The sequence below is a fragment of the Danio rerio genome, chromosome 14 (assembly GCF_052040795.2).
Source record: "Danio rerio strain M-AB ecotype USA chromosome 14, GRCz13ab, whole genome shotgun sequence".
Classification (NCBI taxonomy): domain Eukaryota; kingdom Metazoa; phylum Chordata; class Actinopteri; order Cypriniformes; family Danionidae; genus Danio; species Danio rerio.
In genome coordinates this window covers 12,606,547-12,628,771 of record NC_141034.1, presented here as the reverse complement: position 1 = coordinate 12,628,771, position 22,225 = coordinate 12,606,547, and the positions used below count along the sequence as shown (strand labels likewise).

Below are 22,225 nucleotides of genomic sequence, written 5' to 3'. Positions count from 1 at the left end.
TTAATTGAGAAATTAAGAAAGTAATGTGTATTTATATAGAACATTTATTGTGTATGGCCATACACCCAAAGTGCTTCACAATCATGAGGGGGGTGCGATGGCATCCACAAGACATCAGACAACAGTGCCAGTGCGCTCACCACACACCAGCTTTTGGTGGAGTGGAGAGAGTGATATAGCCAGTTCCGTGGATGGGGATGATTGGGAGGCCATGATTGGTAAGGGCTAATGAAGGTTTACACCCCTACTCTTTAATATTGACCTTAATTTAATTTCAATTAAAAATTTTGTTTATTCACAAAATAAACACCAAGAAATATGACTTATTGTGACTACATTTTTTTAGGAAACGCTGAAAAATTTCAGAAACATTATTTTAAATGAATGGGAGGGCAAAATAAGTCGACTTTAACTGTAGGCCTATCTGTTAAAGTTTACAGGTGCAACAATGTGCCTTGATGTACTTGAACGTTAGAAATGTGTTCTCCTACACCAGTACAAAGTTACTTGTCAAATGAACAAGGAAGATGATATTAAGTTATTTAATTATCTTGATTATGAAGACTGCAGAGTGATGCAGGAAAAAAAATGTTTTATGTCTTTTGTGATCTATATGTTAAAATGTGTTCTCAAAAGTACGTGGCCCCTGACCCCCATCCCCCCACCCCCAAGGTATTATGTGAAATCAGACAAACAACTTTGCTTAATACTGAAGTTACAAAAACAGAAAGTCTATAAGAAAACAAAATCATTGGTATGCGTATTTGAATGTGAAGGTCCACTGGTATGTTCAATGAGATCAAAAGTCAACGTGTTGTACAAACTTGCTCATGGGATAAAGACAATGGCAACATACATGATTGTTAAAGTCCCCCTAGATCAGGGGTGTCAGACTCAATTCCTGAAGGGCCGAAGCCCTGCACAGTTTAGTTCCAACCCTGCTCCAACACACTTACCTGTAGGTTTCAAACAAGCCTGAAGGACTCAATTAGTTTGATCAGGTGTGTTTAATTAGGGTTGGAACTAAACTGTGCCGAGCTGCGACCCTTTTGGAACTGAGTTTGACACCTGTGCCCTAGATCAATCATTTTTCTACAGTAAAGCATTACACAGAAGGGTCACAAACTCATGAATAAAGTTCTTGTTATATTTTCTATAAATGAATGTATGGAAATTTTTTTTTAAAGTGTACTATATATTTTTATTGTACATTTTCCTTTTAAATTGTCAGTAAATTAGAGCACAAGTCACAAATCTGAATAGTTAAATTTTTAATATCTGTAGCTCAAAAATAGAATAACGATAAGTGAAAGGTAGCACAGTGGCTTAGTGGTTAGCACTGTCGCCTCACAGCAAAAACGTTGCTGGTTCGAGCCCTACAGCTGACATTTCTGTGTGGAGATTGCATGTTCTCCCCTTGTTGAGGTGGGTTTCCTCCAGATACTTTGGTTCGCCCCACAGTTCAAGCGCATGCGATATAGTTAAATTTGGTAAACAAAATTGGCCACAGTGTACGAGTGTGAATGTGAGAGTGTATTAGTGTTTTCCAGAACTGGGTTGTGGCTGGAATCGCATCCCCTGAATAAAATATATGCCGGAATAGTTAGTAACCCCTGATTAATAAGGGACTAAGCTAAAGGAAAATAAATGAATGAAAGGTATAAGCTTACTAAAAAAGCTTACTAAAATTATTATGGCTAGGCCTTTGCCTTGGCCCATTAGTATCCAAGAATAAAAGTAATCTCAGTCCCCTGTTGTTAAATCTGCTTATGAATTCAACCCACTAGTGGCTAGTGCCAGGTTTTCATCAAAACCCTTGTGATGTAAAAAAAATAATAAAATCACTTAAACATTTTGTTGAGTAATTTGCACTTGCTGCAAGCCAGTATTAGTGAGCCAAAGTACTAGTTTTATGCAATCCAGGGACCAAAGGTTCTAAGGATCTACACCCCTCTTGGCATAATGCTATCTTAATGATCAGTAAAAAGGGGTCAATGTGTTTTTGAGAACAGTAGAACAAGACTGACATGCTGCAGTTCCAATATCATTCAGAAACCAAGTGGACTGAAGTTTCCAGGCCTAACGAAATAACCATGGTGAAGAAAACCCACATCTCTTAAGCCTAGCAGGAAGACAGTTGCACTGTACTCTTTTTCTCAGGCCTTTTTACAATGAAGAGAGCATCCTGTTGAGAGATAAGTAACCACAGTAAAGCACCTGTGAAGAAGTGGTCTTCAATCATGAAAGGTTTGCAAAATTCCAAACAGGAAAAATTAAGCAGGGTTTGGCTGTCGTAGGAAAAATGTCTCTATCATGAATTTCCATAATGTTTACAGTAATACATATAAAGCATATATGTGAGAGGTGACTGCAAGCCAGTAAACTGCCTGGCACCATCTTTGTAATCTCGAGCTAAAAGGAAAATGAACTTGAAACAGAAATTAAACATTTACATAGATTGATAGAGAGCAAAATGTCTAGACTTGCAGATTAACCAATTCAAGTGGGGAACAAATAGTCAAATTATGTAGGATAATCTGTATGAAACACAGGGATATTCAGATCTGTGGAGATGACGATCATATGGGTAACTTTATCTCTTAAGCCAGTAAGCCAAATAACAACAAAGGAGATTTTTTAAAAAGAAAAATGACATGAAAAACAAAATTCAGCATTCAGAAGAGATATGAAAAAATAAAAACAATATTTACTAATAATATAGTTTATCTTGCATTTCTGAAAGAACTTTAATAAAGAAAATAGTCTGGAATAGAAAACTAAAAATAGAATGTTACATTAATTTTTTTTCTAAAAAAAAAAAATTAAATTGGCATGTGTAAATTTAGGCTGCTATGAAAGTGCATGAAACGAAAGTAGATCTATTTGAGTCTTCTCAATTTTTTTTATCAAGCGTTCATGATTCTCTTGTTAATTTTTATAAGCATAGGATCTGTGATTTTTAGAAACACAGAAGTGAAGGTGTTTATGCAGTGTTCATACAATTAAAACAGATTCCTGTTTGAGTGTACACAGCTGTGCATGGAAGTTACATAAATTATAATTATGAATATATAGGGCATAAGATGCACTGCATCATGTACACAATGGTGAGCATCATCATGGAGCAGGCTTTAAAGCTCATTATCTGCAGCAACTTTTGTACTGATGTCCGGATCATTTCCATTGAGATGTTTAGCAGATTTTTGCTGATAAATTAAAGCAATACTAATTTCTATTTAGAATTAATAACGAGATGACTGCTTGTTGATTGCAAAGAAATGTCAAATATTAATGCTTTCCTCAATATTTACAATTTGTGGGATAAATTGTGGGAAGTAGACAGGAAGTAATTATATTAAAGGGCATTAAATGAAAAGTGTGTACACAGCCATATTAGACTGGTATAAACACATCATTAAATCAGAATCTAAAGCCCAATTTTTTTAATGACATCTGACCATGACTTAGCAGTACAGTTATCCCCAGCTACTGATATTGATTAATGGGCACATATTATCATGTCTCAGTATTAAACATATTATCATGTCTGCAAGACAGGATTTGCAGTGAAACTGGGATTAAAAGATCTGTCATGCAACTGCACCTTAAGAAGAAGCGGTGTCTCAAATCTGGTCGCCAACCCATAGAACTTTATCACTCTACTGGTAGATCCTGAAAATGACAGAAGAACAAGTACACGGAAACGCATAGTGATGTGTGTATTTTATTTTTCTTGACCCAACTGCTGTTTTTAAATGTCAATATCCAGGTGCAAGCAACAATTCAAAATCAAAATGCTTTTGTGATGCAAAATTAATTTAAACATCCAGCAACTATAATATGGCTACTAAAATAAAGAAATCCGCTGTAAAACTAAATAAATTACTAAATACTCTTGACACGTGAAAGTGTAAAGCATGCAGCCCACAACCAATGTGGAAAGTTATTGCATATCATATTTAACAAATCGCTTACTACAAATCATATGCAATTTTGCTCACATGGATATTTGAATATTAATCAGGTGATGTCATTATGCTGCTGTGCTGTCAGCCAATTGTTGCATTGCATGGGTCCGTTCTTCGTACGTGGATTACTCAGTTAGCTGGATTTGGTTATTGACGATTTGAAATTATCCAGGGTCGTTTCGGTCTTCAAAACTGATTCGAGAGTTGTTGTCATAGCAACAGTTCTGGTAGCTCAAACCTAGTCGGAAGCAGGTTCGATTCACAATTAACAGGATTAGATCGGCTCAGTTCAAGCAAAGAAAATACAGAAAGTATGTACCCAAATCTTATATTTTCTTACAGTAGTAGTTATATACACTTGGGAAAATAGTAAATATTTTTAAACTATATATTTATATGTATATATATATATATATATATATATATATATATATATATATATATATACACACATACATATATACATACACTGTATATATATATATATATATATATATATATATATATATATATATATATATATAAATAAAACGTATGCAATCTGCACCCCCACAATGAAAGTAAAAAGACTGCCACCTGGTGGTGCAAAGAGAAAACATTGATATGAACTTTTTAGATCGCTTTAGTACAATTTGTGTATAACAGACATGCACAATATGTAACTTTTTAAAAAAGCAATAATACATTTATGCAGTCATAAACATGTTTTGACAGTTAATATGCCAGTGATTTGATGCTTCACAAAAGTTGCAAGATGCTTTTGTAAACATCCAGTTGTTCTTTACACCGATTAAAAAAACAGCTACTATAATTCTACTATATGGCTACTAAGGAAAATCCACTCTAACTGTAAAACTGAATAAATTGCTCTTGACACATGAAAGAGCCTATCATGCACACCACAACAAGGTGTAAAGTTATTGCGTATCATATTTAACAAACCGTTAACTGCGAATTCGATGTAATTTTGCTCACATGGATAATTGAATATTAATCAGATGATGTCATTACGCTGCTGTGCCGTCAGCCAATCGTTGCATTGCTGATCATGATTTCGAAGATCGATAGATCTGTCCTTCACAACACACACAGCGATCTCAGATCAGTTTATCCATACATTTTAATCTGATTCGCGAACTTGTTTAAAGAACCAAAATAGCGAGAGATCAGTTATCAAGATTAAAAGATCCAGGATCTGCCTAATCATCTTAGGTCATTTAAGCGAGGTTCGAAGAACGGACCCCTGATCATGATTTTGAGGACCAATAGATCTGTCCTTCACAACACATGCAGCGATCTCAGATTAGTTCATCCAGACATTTTAATCGTATTCAAAAACTTGTTTGAAGAACCAAATTAGCCAGAGATCAGTTATCAAGACTATGATCTGCCAAATCATCTTAGATCATTTAAGCGAGGTACAAAGAACGTACCCCTGGACTTTGCTAGTGTTGCACAGAAGCAAAACAGCAAAAATTCCCTTTGACCCAAAAAATGACATTTTCAGGGTATTATAAATGATGTGATTGGTATTTTGAGCTGAAACTTCACATACACATTATTGAGACATCATTGTTACTTATTTTATATCTTGTAAATAGAAGCAAAATAGGAGCCTTTTAAAACTTTCTTTTTAGTCACAATACATGGAACAAGACAAGGGTTGTTCCCTTTAAAATATTGCCTAACATGTAAAATGTAGTGCATGTTCTTTAAAGTATGCTGATATTATTTAAATGAATACAAGCTTATATTATTATTACATGAGGGTTTGTTTTATGGCACTCTTGTAGGTGCATCATCTTCAAGGATGAGGAGTGATGGCCAGTCACCTCTCTATCTGCGAGCCCCCATGAAAGCTCTCAGCCCTGTGGGGTCTATGTCTGCATTGCGACAGCATGCCAAAGGGCCACCAAGTGCACAAGTTGGGCACACTGAAGCAATGAGGAGGGTTCAGTCCCCAGGTTCCAAAAATGGTGTTGGATATTCAGGCTGCAGGACTGCTGTTGTCACCAGGCAAACGCCTGGAAGAGGCATGACGCCAGCTTCACCTTCTTCCAGAACTAGACTTCCACAGACTCCTAGAAGGTAACTCAAAACCAGATAAATACATCCCTGTCACACTCATTGTGAAAGTTAGGTGGAATTGATGTTGTTTTCTTTTTCTAACCATAGTAGGTCACTAGGGATGACCAAACCATCTGGCCACCTTACTGATGAATCCTGGAAAGATGGATGCTACTGAAGCTCGGAGAATTTTGTTTGTAAATTTCACAGAGAACTCCAGCGTGGTACCACTGCCTCAGAAGACACGGCAAAGGAAAATCAGCACAGAGGTCCTAAAACAAGAGTGATGATTAATAACAAGCCTCCATTGATAAGAGTAATAATGAATAACAATGGATCTGTTTCAGAGACTGGAATATAGATGGTTGGCTAATATTTGCTTGTAACATACCTTTTTTTCATGTGAAAAGTTTGAAAAAGTATGTAAACTTGAATAATGAAAAATTTTTACTCCTGTAGTTCATGTAATTTTTGTGACATGTCGAATTTAATTCTTAGATACTGTGGATAACCTGATTTTGATCCTGCATGTTTTTTAAACAAATGATCTGTCATTTCTATGTAGAAAAAAGAGACAATATTTTAAATGATGAAGGAGTAGTTGTATTCTGTTAAGGCAGACATTTGTCTGTCTGTATCATCAGGACACAATGGGGCAATTCTGAAGGATATTTTGTTTAAAATTGACATCAGGAGAAGGAAATAATTTATTTTTATTTACTTTTATTGTATTTTAATTAAGATCACAGCATTGTGCCAAGGTGCATAACTACTGGAACACTGTTTCTTAAAGTGCTTGCAGTTTATTACACTTTCACTATGTCTGGGTGTTTGAATATGAATTTTTAATGCCTGTATAATCTACATTTAAATCTACCCTAAGGTGGTTAAATTGGAAATATCACAGAGTATGCAATGATAAAGGAGTGCCTCAAAAAATTCAATAAATCTATTACAGCAATAAACCTAAGAGGAAGGCCATATCATTCTTATCAGGGATTGCAATTTGCTGGTCAAATACCTTGAAACGGAGTAGTGGACAAGCTGTTCTAACAGATCGTACATTCTGTGTTTAATATGTTGCATATTACAGAACACAAGAAATGAAGAAAATAGTTCAAGTCTGTGTGGGCCGATCTTTACAGGCAGAAAGCGTAGTGACATCGTTTGTGTTGACGTAAAGTGAGCCGCGCGTTCTCTCTGTCCCCTCCCTCTGCTGTTGTTAAAGAACAGTCTGGTTGGCTGAAACGGAGAAACGAGAAGTCTGATTGGTTGATGCAACAAATCGAGCAGCGTGATTGGCTTAGGCCTGGAAAAGATGGTTTGGGATCCTCGATGTACAGGCCGCAGTAGTGCTACCGTTGGAAAAATAATGATAATAAATTGCAACAGATTCGAGGGGATCCGAAACGCATCAGCACATTGAAGGCAGTCGGGCAATAGGTAAAGCATTTTGAGTTTGTGCGTCGTGTGTATAAAATTGTAGCCGTCGGCCTTCATGGGCCTGGCTGATCCCTCTGTTTTGCTCAAGCGCCAGGATGCGTTTTAATGCGCAGGAACATGCGTAAATTTAGTTCATACAACAACTGCGCAACACGTTTGTGGCGCATTAACTGGCCAGTTACGAGAAGTCACTGAAGATGTATACACGTTGCATTGTTGTATGAAATAATGGATTTTGTTAGACTCATTACGGGTTGACATGGTAGTTAGCTAATGCTATTAGCCCATTAGCATGTAGTGTAATGGCGGAGAGCAAGATGGCGCACTTACGCAGCTGCAATTGCGCAAGCATTAAACTACGTTTAGGCTGATTTCTAAGAGATTATCTAAACAAAATTTGGTAGCGTCATGCAACATATTGTGTCAGGCTGTTAAGAGTACACATACATTGAAACCATACAAACTTTGTGATTTGAAAACTCTTTTTCGCATTCTCCAGTATGCTTGCTCATGAAACCTACTACGATAAAGGCTTACCTCATGAATATTAATAAGTCTCACCAACGTTGCTTGGTAACTGTAGCAGTTAAACTCGCGTAACAAATTAATATTCATTAGTTATAGATCAAATAAAGGTCCAAACAAAACATGGCACAGTAGATCTGTGAATAACAATAATAATGAAATACATTAATCAAATATACAACATAACCTTAACCGGAAATGAGCAATTTGACGTATCATTAGCCAAGCCTTGGTCGTAGTAGCGTTTAGTTAAAAAAAAAAAAATAGTAGCGTTTAGTTTACATGACGACTGCCATGAGCGTTGCACTGACAACAGTTTAGATTCTGCGTCCATTAAAAAGTTACAGTTGTGTATTTATAGTAGACTTCCTTTTCAAAATTAGTTATGACGTCACGTTGGAAATCCCCTGACAGAATTGTTATACTGTCTGATTTACTGTCTGTAATTACAAAGGGCCCCTGTTTAATATTATATTACAATTGTAAAAATTTTTGAATATGATTTGATTGACATTTATTTATTTTTAGCCTTCCGAATCATTGTAGTTTTAGTCGACTAAAGTCTTGACATTTTAGTGCATTTTGATAATTTGGTATAGGCAATACGATTAATAATTATTCCAATCCATCCACTGCATTGCAAAATCACATTATTTTCTCCACCTTATTATTATTATTTTTTCTCATTACGATGTCTCTGTATTATGTTTGTCAGCACTGCAGTGTTGGTCAGAGTACTGTATGACTGACCATTAAAGCTCAACCATTCAAACTTTACCTTTTTATGTAGTATTTTTGCATCATAAAACACTAAGTAGACAAAGTTTCTAACATTTAAACATGCTCATGTTGTATTTGGAACTACATTACATTGGTAAACTACGATCAGGATTTTTATTATATCAAACATGTTCTTATGTAGCATTTTAAAACTACATAATTTTAAATAAGATTTAATCTTTTTAGCTACATTTTAGTCTTTTTTGTCAGAAGTTGCATATTAAAGTAGTCAGTGAGTATGTTTACTTGGACACCAATAGTCTTATTTTAAGGCAAAACTCTGAATCTATAATGTCTGTAATGTAAACACCGATTTGTTTTATAATTTTGTTAATTTAATTTTGTATAATTAATTTTTTTTTTTTTTGTTTACTTATTTTTTGACTAATCCAAAATTAGATTAAGACGTGGAGTATGTTGATTTTAGTCGCATCATTCAAGTGCAGTACAGACATGTACACACCTTAATCAAACTGTTCCGTCATGTAGGATTTTTGACGCATTTTCCAATGGAAATACACACAGCTGTTTGACACTATTCTCTGCATCTACCGAGTCAGTAAAGGACCACAGACACCTGCATTGCGAAATACAGAGGTTTTCTCCCATTTGGCGTGTTGTATCAAATTCTATTAATGGCCAGTTTCCACTGACTGGTACAGTATGGTATGGTACAGGTCACATTTATCAGGCTTGCGTTTCCATTACCAAGGGAACTCTTTTGATGGGCATGGTGTACAACAGGAAGTTTCAGTCGATGTCATTCTCATTCGAATAAATGTCTACAGTAAAGCTGTACAGGTCACATATTATATGAGAAGCCTTTCCCACAAAACAGATGCTTTACACATATAAATACTTGTGTATAAATGTTTATTAATAACTTTTCTATAAACATATTTGATTATAACTGCAGATCAATGAGTGCGAAATAGCCTACTGTAACGTCTGCACTTATATAAAATAAATAAATGAACATATATGAACACATACAGCCCCTTACAGTCTCTGATATGTTATTAATTACAAATAAACTACACCAGCATACATTTAGTCCTTATTTGGGTTAAAAAGCAACACGCAACATAGCCCACAGTCAGTGCAAACCTCTCATCTGTGTCTGTAATTTTCACCAGCATATGTAGCCTCTGTTAGAAAGTAATTCCATCATTCAGAGTTCATAATAGTCCAAAAGGCGATGATAAACATGGCAGTTTGTTCATGATTCAGGTTGCTGAAACAATTTGCTCCTGTTTTATCGGGCTTCTCCTTTTTTTGTGCGTCACTCTCGCATTGTCCTTTTCTTTACTGAAAGGGTCAGATGATGGAGACACTTCAATAATCCCACACATTATTATCATCAGCTCAAGTAGTTCATTATTTTTTTAATATAGACGCGATCGCAAGCTCCCTGGAGAAAGCAAAAACCGCTCTCACTTTTAGACGGCCTTGTAAAACAACAACAGGACACGGCAGATTTTGTTCTTCTTGGCTGTGTGGCTGTACATCAAAACAACGACAAGGTTTGTTTGAGCTCGGGTCAACCGTGACTTGTTATTTTGTGCATATAGTATTACGATGTAATGTCTCGGCTGTGTATTTAAAACATAGAGGTTCCTTTCTTTTCATTCTGGCTAGCTCCACGAGCTCATAACGTAGGTCTGTAACCAATCAGCGTTCAGCTGCACGTGTAGCTCCTCCTTTTGGTACCCTGTCTTGTGTTTGGTACCCTTTCGAAAGTTTGCCGAAAAAGTGGTATGGTTCAGTTCGATACGCCTTTTGACAGTGGAAACAGCCATAAAAGCATACCGTACCACTTAGTGGAAACGGGCCATAAAACAACACTCTTCCAGCAGTTCATACTCTGATCCAATATCTCGTTCGTCACGGCAGGCATGCATGAAATGTTCCTGAATAAAAGCAAAAGTGCCAAACTGCAGTTAAAGTTGACAAATTAAAAATGAAACACCTGAAATTACATTAAACGCATGGTGACGCAATGACCTTAATCGAATTATGTGCTATAACATGTAAAATGGGATCATAATAGGAACTTTCAAATAGCAAACACTTAATATTATTGTCTTGTTCAGATTAGGGCAAATAATTCAATTACTGATGTCTATGTAAACCTAGTCACTGTTAATATCCAATAATACCTGCGTCGTCCCATCTTCATCTCATCGTAGTTTTGGAAAAAAGTTCATCAACAGATATTTTTTGCGTTATTTTCTTTAACACAATTATCACTGCTTGACAAATACTGTAGCAAATGTATTGGTCATCATTACTTAATGTGCTTATTTTATTGTCATCTGTTATCATTAAATAAAGTTTTGCATAAAACTAAAATAGTAGTGACTGTTTACCCAATAATTTTAACCAGAACAAAAACTTACAAAAGTCTAATGCTGAGTTCAGACTGCATGATTTTAGCCCAGACTTTGACTCGCTGACAGGTTTTGAGAAATCGCAGATGAATGCCTGAAATCACGGGCAAATCGGTGCTTGTGTAAGCGAGTAACAAACACACAGCGTGAACTATTAAAGACGTGATCTGAGAGAATCACAGATGAGTCGCTGATATGCGTAAGATATTTGACATGCTAAATATATGGAGCGGTTGGCGATTAAAATCTTGCCGTGTAAATGTGGTTTGGTTGAAAATAACATCGGCGATTACCTACAGTTAATGAGAGAGCAGCATTCAATAGTATGGGTACCTGCAGGCCAGCGGGAGAATGGGGAAGAAGTAAAAAGTGCTTCTTTTCAGACTATTTGGACCCAAGAATTTGAGGAAACTAGTGTCAATTTTGCAGAAACACAAGTGTCTGTTTGACGTGTCATCTAAGCAATATCACAACCAGGTCAAAAAAGAAAAAAAAGTTGTGAGGAAATTGCTAAATCCCTTAAAGAGCCAGGTGAGCAAAATAAGTACATTTTCTACCCCACTAAAGGATTCTTTCCCATTATGTAGATAACAACTAAAGATACACTACGTGACCTCGCTTTGTTTCCATGTAACTTTTCGCATGGTTTGCGGACCGAGACAAAGTTGTCTGCGATTCTCCAAACACCTTATTGCATCTTGCAGTGTAAACAAAGCAGCGACGAAACGCAACCCCAGATAGTCATGCAGTGTGATATGACCACTTTGAAAATCATGCAGTTTGAACTTGGCATAGGTCACCCACAGTTGACAGAGTAACTGCTGCATGCAAAAGACTCAATTGCAATAAATTTTATTAGATTTGTTTTAATGTTTGTACATGATGTAGTTTGTTAATGTAGTCATATCTAAAAGCATTAGAAGATATGGTTTGGTTAAAAATGTTATAAATCTTTCTGCTGCATCAATCCCTGCTGCATTTCAAATTATGCTTTTCAAATTGCGAGTTGATTTTCAGGTTTGGGTAATGTCCATTTAATGAACTGAAACAAATCATTTTAAATAATATGGTTGTGCAACAGTTAATATCCGTATTTATATGATATGCTTCAATCAGCTCTCAACCTCCCAAGGTTGTGAATCGGTTAGGTTGAAAAATAAGTTAGTTGTAGATAAATTGAGACACTGGGCAGTTAGGGGAAATTATGAGCTTGGTTTATTAGACATTGGGACGCTGAGAGTGACAGAAATTCATAACAAGATGAATAACACAACTCATATTTTTCACATAAATTTGATCAAGTTTTAAAAAGTATTTTACAGATTTATCATTTTATTGTTTCATGTACCAGCAACATTTCAATCATTAATCACTTATAAATGTTTTCTACATTGTTCTGTGCCTAACTATGTTCATTTATAATTAAAAATAGATGGGTGGTTCATTCCGCCCGGGCGACCCCGGATTAATAAAGGGACTAAGCCGACAAGAAAATGAATGAATGGATGAATGAATGAATATAAATAAATGATTATATTAATTAAAAAATTGTAGATAATTTGATTCATTATTCATAATCAAATAAAAAGCAAATGAGAAGGGTCTTGAAGGAGGCGGGACATATCAGATACTAAACTGATTGGTTATGATTTAATGAGGAGTCTGACGTAATGTGAATAAAATTGTTGACCCATTTAGGCGCAAGTGACAAACTACAACCCTTACATGTTTTACATCTCCTAAACATGGATTTTGTCACTGTTTTGGAGCACACTAGCTTATCGATATTTTACTAATACTAGCATCAAACATCTACATTCCCTGGTTTTTATGGTGCCTTGGGATTTTTCACAGAGGAAAAATTTTGATGCACTAAAAGAATTTTGTAGTTGAGACAGCCCTCATAATATCTGGCTTTTTGATCAGTGCCTTGACTATTGAACAAGGACGCTGATTGAGAGAAACTCATACTGAAAACTGAGTGAGTGATATGTTTGATATGTGAATATCTGTATTTGGATTTTTTTGTATTTCCTACAGTACAATATACAGGGGTTAGACAATGAAACTGAAACACCTAGCTTTAGATCATAATATTTTTTAACTATGGTGTATAGCAGGGGTCTTTCTAGAGGTCAAATGGCCTGCAGGGTTTAGCTCCAACTTGCCTCAACACACCTGCCTGGGTGTTTCAAGTGTACCTAGTAAGACCTTGATTAGCTTGTTCAGGTGTATTTCATTAGGGTTGGAGTTAAAATCTGCAGTACACCGGACCTCTAGGAACAAGTTTGGTGATCCCTGGTGTAGAGCCTTGCACATTGTCCTCCAGAATGGTTTGGTTGTGAAGTGCACAAGTATTAGGCCTAGGGAATGCCATGATATTGCAAACCATCACTTAACCACCTTGATGCTGTGTTCATCTTGGTGGTACGATTCTTTGGGGCTTCTCCACACCATGACTCACCCGAATGTGGGAATAACAGTAAAGGTGGACTCATCAGAGAACAATCCATATTTCACATTCTTCACAGCCCAATGTTTTTGCTGCTGGTGCCATTAAAATTGACAATTGCCATTAGCACAAGTGATCAAAGGTTTGACTATAGGAGCCCGGCCGTGGCCTTTATATTGAATCTGTGGAGCTCCCGACGAAGAGTTTTGGTGGAAACGGGAGAGGCACACATTTAATTCTGCAGTGAGTTGGGCTGCTGTGGTTTTATTTATTTTTTGGATAAAATCCAGTTTAGCACCCAGACTGCCCTTTCAGACTGCTTCCTCTTGCATTCACAGTTACTGCTGTTGGATGTGGTTCAGCCTTTTTGGTGATATGCTGACATTACTCGGGATACTCTGGTTGTTGGGTCACAGATGCGCTAGCAAGACACTCACTAACAATTTGTCCTCTTTTGAACTCTGATATGTCACCCATAATTGTGTGTGTATTGCAATACTTGGAAGTAAAACTGTCCTATTTTTCTGCTACTTATACCTAATTAAACCCTGTGGTTTTACTGGTTGAATGTGTATAATGATGATTGGCCACTAGGCTGGTCAAATTTGGCCATAAAACCTCCAACACTAAATTGGCTAGTGTTTCAGTTTCATTGACCAAGCCCTGTATGTTCACAATTTTGTTTGGAAAAACTTGTTTCCAAAGGCCAGTATACACCGAACCAATACTAAACAGCTATCACTGACAAACCCAACTGCGTTGACTCGTGTCTGTTTCCACCTGAACAAAAATGCTGTTTGTGAACACACCAAATGGACAGAAACTGACTTAAACATGAAAATGTGCTGTTCTGGGCCTGTGTGGGAGTATATGTCTCTCTGCACCCGCAGAGAGCAGTACATGTTTTTTACTCACAATGGAAGGCCAGAACTTTTTTGGTGAAAGTGTAAACAAAGCAGTGTTGCAATTATCACAGTAATTGTCATTTATCATGGAGGAATTCACTTCTGCAAATATGCTTGATAACCTAATAATCAATATTGTTTGCAAATATTTGAGAAATGTAGTGAAATTACAGCCGGCTTCTTTTTTTCTGAATTGTTAACTTGCTAAATCACTTTACTATGTCTCTCTTGCTCTAATTCATAGCCAAATAACCAGTCAAATTGCTCTCTTCAGCTGACAGCCGATTCCAATTTGACCTAATCACCATTGAGTTCCAGTGAGAGTCAATGTGCGTAACACACCAAACAAACTAGGTGGACAGATGACGACCAATAGACCAATAATGACCAACCGTCTACATGCTGTGTCCTGGCCTTAAAGTTGCGGTCACACTGGGCTTTTCCTCACATAGACTTCCATTCATATGCACGCAAATGCGTCAGACCGGAAACGCAGGGTCATGCGTCAAGTTTCACAGGTTTTTGTGGTGCAAAGTTCAAGCTTGGTGAACTCTGACCTGCGAAATCACATCACTTGACAGCGTGAGATCAATCGAGGATCAAAACATGACATCTCTGGACAGAAATTTAAAACATGGAGCAACCGCTCGCTTTTTTAAATGTCTAATCTGTTTTAATCCTGCCCCTCTTTCGCAGCGCCACATGACAGAATACTGCATGCTCAAACTTTAATGTGACTGCAGCTTTAGTCTGCTAAAATAATTTGTTAAGTCTATTACACTGGCTTTTAATATTTGAAGGGTGGACTTAATGAAATATAATACCACATTGTTGTACAGAGGGAAAAAAAACAACATTTTATCTGAAGTAACTCACATAATTTATCATGGTTAGCCGGAAAATGTTGGATAAGATTTGGGAGCTTATAGTTTTGTCATAATAATTTTAATAACTATTTTCTTTCTTTGTCTTTGTTTCTTTCAGACATTCTCCTTCCTGATGAGAGCTTCAGGTTTTCTTAAAATTTGTGACACTTTCACGTGAAAGGAACTACTGTCAAATGTGAAGGTTTGTTGGACAGCATTACAAGCTTTTCTTGTTTTACTTGCAGAGCCATGTTTAAGCTAAATTTAAAAGAAATCTTTTTGAAATATGACTCAAGTGGTTATTAACAGTTCTAAATATGAGATATCAGAAATGTGATTGAAGTAGAATTTTTGTCTAGTCCTGTATGCACAAATAAAGTTATGGAGGGAAGCAGTGAGTGACTAAACATTTGTAAAATATTGATGATTACATGTTTGTTAGTTGGTGGTTTGTTAATGGCTAAAAACAAAAAAAAAATCTGTTTTAGATAGTCATTTACATATGTCGTCTAGTTTAGATATGTCGATGCTGTATACTAAGTCTGATTTTCTGCATAGAGCAGTGATGTGGGGCTACCTGTTCGACAATGGAAATTTAGCATGATTTTGGGCTCACTGCTTGAGCTCATTAGTCTGACTGTGGTTATTGATATCTGATGATAAGGCTTTTAATTTATAACACCAAAGCATTTCTCACACTTTCTCTCATTCATGTTCTTCGCATAATAAAACAGAAAATGAAATGTGTTGCAGGTGCTTTTGAAAACATTTGTGCCATTCCAGCTTCAATTCTTACAGCTCGTACGCATCTGCTTTTTGCTTGCTCTTAACATCAGCATTTTTTTATATTGTTTTTCCACATTCAAACCAATCCAAGCAATTTTTACCCACATTGAGCAGAGTCAAATCACCCCCCTGACGTTAGATGGCACTTTGGAAGTCATCAAAAAAAAGTGAAACTCTCATAATATACCCTTCCATACATAACTCCCTCCTGCCAAAAAATTATTGTAGTTATGTTTATCATATAGCTTTTGTGTTCAAACACCAATTAAAAAAAAAAAAAAGCAGCTTCACAGTCAACTTTCATCAATGCATCCACCTATTTTGGGATATGTGCATAAAAAATGGTTGATAGAAATGCTAAGATGCACATAAATTTTAAAAATGCGAATAAAAAAACCTATGCGCATAACTGCGTAGGATAAATGTTTTATTTGATAAGAAAAGATGTGCATAAACTACGATGCAAACACTTTTACTAAACAAATTCTAGTATGCGCATTAAAAAAGTCATGTGATTTTGTTATAAGAGATCATGTGGTGATAAAAATGTGTGTTAATGGACAAACCAGCAGGCTGAGCACATTGTAAATCTGAAATGTTATTTTGGTCATTCTAAAACGCCTTAATCGTTTTAGTATTAGTGTTATTAAATTAATGACTTTCTGAATTGTCAAGATCGTCTGTGCTCAACATCTCATACCTTCAAATGCCACCACGCGTTCATTGCAAGTCAGCATTGTCTTTTGAGGCGCAAGTAATTTTATTAAATAAAGAAAAGATTCACGCAGCTTCTCCTACCTCAGCAAATTCCGTTTTTATTTTTTGATGTTTGGCACCAGTTAATCGGGAAGTGATGATTTTGTTCCTCTTGACTCATTGGATGGAAATGTTGCTTTATTTGCATGTTTTTTATGTGATAGTCCAGTTTTGCACATAAATGTAATTCACAACTTTGAATTAAAAAATAGCTTGTGAAACTGTGATCGCCTAGACCGTTTTGTGCTTGAGCGCCTCCAAGTCATGTGTACTATAACATCGGCAGCTCCAGGCACATGAACATAAGTGCTAATCTCATTGGAAGAGCAGCTTCGGGAATATTTTTTTTTTTATATAACGCTTACACCTGCTGTTTTGTATGTTGGTGTGCATGAACACATTGCAATACCCCGAGCCAAAAGAGATTCATTCAGTCATTCATTTTCTTTTCGGCTTAATCCCTTTATTAATCTGGGGTCGCTACAGTGGAATAAGCCGCCAATTTATCCAGCATATTTTTTTACACAGCGGATACCCTTCCTGCTGCAAATCATCACTGGGAAACATCCATACACACTCATTCTCACGCATACGGACAATTTAGCTTACCCATTTCACCTATACCAAATGTCTCTGGACTGTAGGGGAAACCGGAGCACCCGGAGGAAACCCACGCCAACGCAGGGAGAATGTGCAATTTTTACAAAGAAACCCCAGCTGAGGCTTGAACCAGCAACCTTCTTACTGTTAGGCAATCGTGCTACCCACTGTGCTGCCCCGAAAAGAGATTTACAATAAAAAAGTACTTTAAGCATAATATCCCCATTTAATTACATTTTAGATTTTTTTTGTCATTCATCAGTGCAGAATTATCTCATCAGAATTATGATGATTCAGAATAATTCTCAGCTTAATCCCGATACTTGCATGAAAATATTATAGTCCACAGCTCTAATCCTCATATAGCAGTAATTAAGTATTATATATTTTTTCTTTTACAGTGCTGTAGAACTGTCACAGATTATGGATCAAGGTGGAGGGATCCTGGAGCTTCACAAGGACTTGAAGATGCCCCATACAATGATAATGCCAGATTTTGGTAAGGAACTATAAATACAAATCTACTGCTTGCAAGATATTTGACCATTTTTTGGTTATTTTTCTTTAAAAACTGAAAAGGCTTTAACACTGTCTGATCACATAGATTATTAAGAGTAAGGATGTCAAAATAAATCTGATTTAGAATTTTTTATAAAGTTTATAAAAAAAAAAATAAAAAAAACATATTTGAATGCAAAAACCTGCACTCTTAATTTTTGGTGAGTCAAGAGGTGCGAGACAGGATGTAACCTGTTATTTTATTTATTTTTTTATTATTTTTTTATTTTATTTTTTTTATAAACATGCTGCATTTCAGCGTCTAGAATGGTGCTAGACCCCAAACTCTGTGAGATGTGTCATTTCACATCACTTCTCAAATGATGGCTAGTTCTGCATCAGCAAGATAAGCCCGGTGCTATGTGAAACAATATCAGTAATCTAATGCTGCATTTCAGAGACAGAGGTGGGAATTTCATCAGTAAACTGTCCCAATTCCAACTTTAATGTGCTGTAGTCAATTGTACTTTGCAGTTGCATTTTCACCAGGTGTGATGTGAATATTTCATAAAATTTTGTGTTATTGGGTCAGGGCTTGACAGTGCGACCATTCTGCTCGCATTTGCAGCAAAAAATATATGAGCGCAAGCTGGAAAGTTTTAGTCGTACAAGTGCAATTAATATTTATTTTTCTTTTTTTTTTTAAATATTCATTTATTATTATTATTTTAAAAAAATTAATAAGCTTGATTGAGGACTTCATTCACTTTTGGCTATCTCAAGTGCTCTTCACACCAAGTTATGCTATATAATGTTGGAAATCTATTGTGACTGTTGCACATGCTGACGCTATCAGCAACGGCACAAACTGGTTTATTTACTTCATGTCAGTCGGTCTTTATGTTGTTTTGAATAAGTTGCCAAGCAACGCATGGCACTGAACGGTGGCATGTCGCACATCATGCAAGCTTCAGAAAACGTCTACTATTCGGCCATGGATGGCATATCGTGGCACATCCAGTGTAAGACCTAATTCAACACACAGTCTTTACCTGGGCAGCCCGGTTATGTGTTTACGAGAAACTAAGAACACTCAGCCACAGACTCACATGCTCTGCATGCAGACCGACAGAGACGCGCTGGATTCAGAACTGCTGTTCTGACTTTGGATGTAGCTTTGAGAAGAGCGCAAGGACACGAAGAACAAAAAAGCCTTTTACTAAATAGACTGACCCAGTTCATTACTTGAGGTGACAATACATCCTCTTTTTCCCGGACATGTCTGAAATTCTGCTTTCGCTTTCAATACTAATTAATATAATTATCATTATTAGTTTTTGCATTACTTTATACGCAAGCTTTGGCCGGTGCGTCTCAGTCTCTCAGCAGCACCAACACTACAGCAGAGAGAGAGAGCAGATTTGACCTGGATAGTAAGATTTTTTTACTTAAAGGTGCAGTAGGTGATCTTCCACAGTGCTAACAACTTAGCACAAATTTCCGAATCACAGTCCCTCCCCTGCCATCTAGATCCACGCCTCCTTGAACACGAGCACAGCAAAAGAACCCTCTCTCATGTGTTAAAAGCAACTAGTGCTTGTCCGGTAGCGTGCAAGCCAAACTGACATGCTATTTTAGAGTGAATATTTTGAGTTGCACGGTAAACAATAGGGCTGTAACGATACACGATATAAAATCGAAATCGCGACACTCAGATCTACGATCCTGTGTCGCGGTGTAATAAGGAAGGATCGCGACACACCCACCCCGTGATACCTTTCCAATAACGTCACGCGTGCCTGCAAAAGTTGAGCTAATTAACACTTTTTTTCGTTCGACATTACAAGCACTGCTCCGTTTAAGCCCTCGCAATATTTAGCCGGGAGAGCTCGCACGGAGCTCTTAGTAAGGGACCGTCTGAATGTGTCAGGAATATCAAAAACAAAACCAACTTAACCCAGCTTGACAACCGACAACGCCAGAAACATTGCCAATGCTGTCAAAGCGGCCGGATTTTCAGCTCATATACGTTGATTTGCTCACACTGTTAATGTGGCTGCGCAGAGAGGGATGGGCGTTCACCAGATGTCAGGTAACAGCCAAACTTTTCTGTAACCGTGCTGTGCGCTTTCTGTTTGAACCTTTGGGAGTGCTTACTGACAGGTGCGTGAGGTCAGAAAACACGACGAAGCTTTCAGTTAAAATAAACACAGTTTCTATAGTTATAGCCCACTTTATTTAGAGATAAAGGTATATGGCTCTGCATATAATCAGTCTATCTTGCTGGAGTTTATAGCCGTTTCGCTTTACTTCAGGACGCATTAACACCGCTCTGAAGGTCTAATCGTTGTTTTAAGTTATCCAGAGCTGTATGAATATACAAATCTTGAATATCACAATAGTATTAAATATTACAATTGTAACAACACAGACAGCAACACTTTTGCACAATCGATACCCAGCTGATTCAGTCGTTTCATAAGAGGACCAGCCTCTTCTTTTTTCCTTGTCAACATAAAGGCAGTAAGGTGCGCCTTGTTTTCGGCCACTTGTTTAAGTGCAAGGCATACTTAATTTGCGGGATGATAACGTATAACCCGTGCCTACAGACACATTTGCTAAAGAAGCAAAATGGAAGAAGAATATTGCTGTTTGATACAGACCTGTTGATACTAAACCAGCGCTTATGTTGACCTGGATCTGCGTAATAAACGCAACAAATAGGCTTTACTTTTTATTTTACAGCTTAAAGCATGTACGCAGATTAATGCAATATCATATTTAAACAAACTGTTTACAAAAAGTCTACATATGCGCGCGTGTTGTTGTCTTTTCATCAGGCAGCGCGCGCACTTGAACCGCAAGGGAGAGAGAGGAAAGCATAGGCTATATCAGGACATATTCTTTAAAATAAGGATTTCTATTAAAATGTAAAAGGTTTTGTGATTATAATAATAACAGCGGGGCATTAAATAAATGCATATTTTCCGTGGAGCAAGCAATTTGAGGAAGTCTGCGATTTTTATTTGACGGAAGAAATAAACATATGATTGGAAAAAAAGCCTATGCCGGTTATTAAAAAGAATCAGTCAGTATTTTCGTTTTGTAAAATAAATTAATTATTTAAGTGAAAATAATTTAGGGCATTCCTATTTATTTTATTCATTTTATTTAGATTATTCTGCTCTTCTGTGCTAAACACTGCAGGTGCATGAAGATGTTGTTCTGTTCCGCTATTAATATATAAAAATAAATCAGTATTTTAAAATGCAATAATAAAAATAGACACGTCAATTTGTTTAATATAAAATTAATAGTAATCTGACCAGTTAACCGTTAATAACCGATTAATGAGCGGCGGTTGTCGGTTAGCAAAATTAACGAAATGAGCATCCCTAGCTATTTAATTTACTTTTTCTATGCAAGACAACTTGATTGAAAAATAATTTTCAACATACTTGAACCATCTAAACAATGGAGTTTAGTTTGGTTTTTCAACAGTATTTTGTTACAAAGAAAACAGAAGTGATATAGCTTTGGCTATTTATTTATTTTATATATGGCTATTTATATTGTTAATAATTTGCATAGTTAATATTGTTCTTTTATGTTTAGTTTATAAAGATTTTTCAAATGTTATTTAATTAAAAATAGTTTTAAAAATCTTTTTTTTTCCCACCCCACACGAAAAAAATAAAATAAAAAATCGTGATACGAATCGAATCGTAGGTCAAAAATCGTGATACGAACCGAATCGTGGGTTTGGTGTATCGTTACAGCCCTAGTAAACAATATTGTCCCTTATAAAACTGAAAATAGCCTTAGCTACTAAAATCTTCCGATTAAAAATTGATGAGCAACTCTTCTGTAAAGATTTAACCCATTTGTAACAACAACATCTAACGTTACATCAGCTTTGCATGAAGCTAGAACAGTTTTAAAACAGAACATTACCTGTCTAAGAGAAATCCGTCAGCCATTGTGTCATCCTTTCTCCAGCGTGCAAAGGTAACTTAAATATTGATTAAGGTTTTTAAAAAGTTTTGATTCAGCAGGTTTTTACCGATCGCGTGCACGTGCTCTCTTTCTCGTGAATGCGCAGCACAAACAGCGATCGGCGGTGCTGCGTACAAACAGCTGCACAGTTGTTCAAATCTGCATTTGCTGACAGACAATTTGACCTACTTAT

General features: G+C 36.5%; 2 protein-coding genes across 8 annotated transcripts in view; both read left to right on the top strand.

Annotated features, from left to right (window-relative positions):
- Positions 1-7,000, top strand: part of zgc:66447 — a 31,316-nt gene extending 24,316 nt beyond the window's left edge. For 3 of the 4 annotated variants that reach the window (XM_087280184.1, XM_087280182.1, XM_087280183.1), the window contains 2 exons: positions 5,762-6,056; positions 6,144-7,000. In XM_087280184.1, the coding sequence (XP_087136310.1) occupies positions 5,762-6,056; positions 6,144-6,213 (365 nt within the window). In that variant the 3' untranslated portion in view covers positions 6,214-7,000. 4 annotated transcript variants of the gene reach the window in all.
- Positions 1-22,225, top strand: part of znf711 (ZFX family zinc finger ZNF711) — a 280,678-nt gene that overhangs the window by 228,013 nt on the left and 30,440 nt on the right. For 2 of the 4 annotated variants that reach the window (NM_001105523.2, NM_001365610.1), the window contains exons 1-3: positions 7,223-7,478; positions 15,515-15,598; positions 17,940-18,037. The exons of the other annotated variants lie outside the window; for them this stretch is intronic. In NM_001105523.2, the coding sequence (NP_001098993.2) occupies positions 17,962-18,037 (76 nt within the window). In that variant the 5' untranslated portion in view covers positions 7,223-7,478; positions 15,515-15,598; positions 17,940-17,961. Of the gene's footprint in view, positions 1-7,222; positions 7,479-15,514; positions 15,599-17,939; positions 18,038-22,225 lie in introns of those variants that run through there. 4 annotated transcript variants of the gene reach the window in all.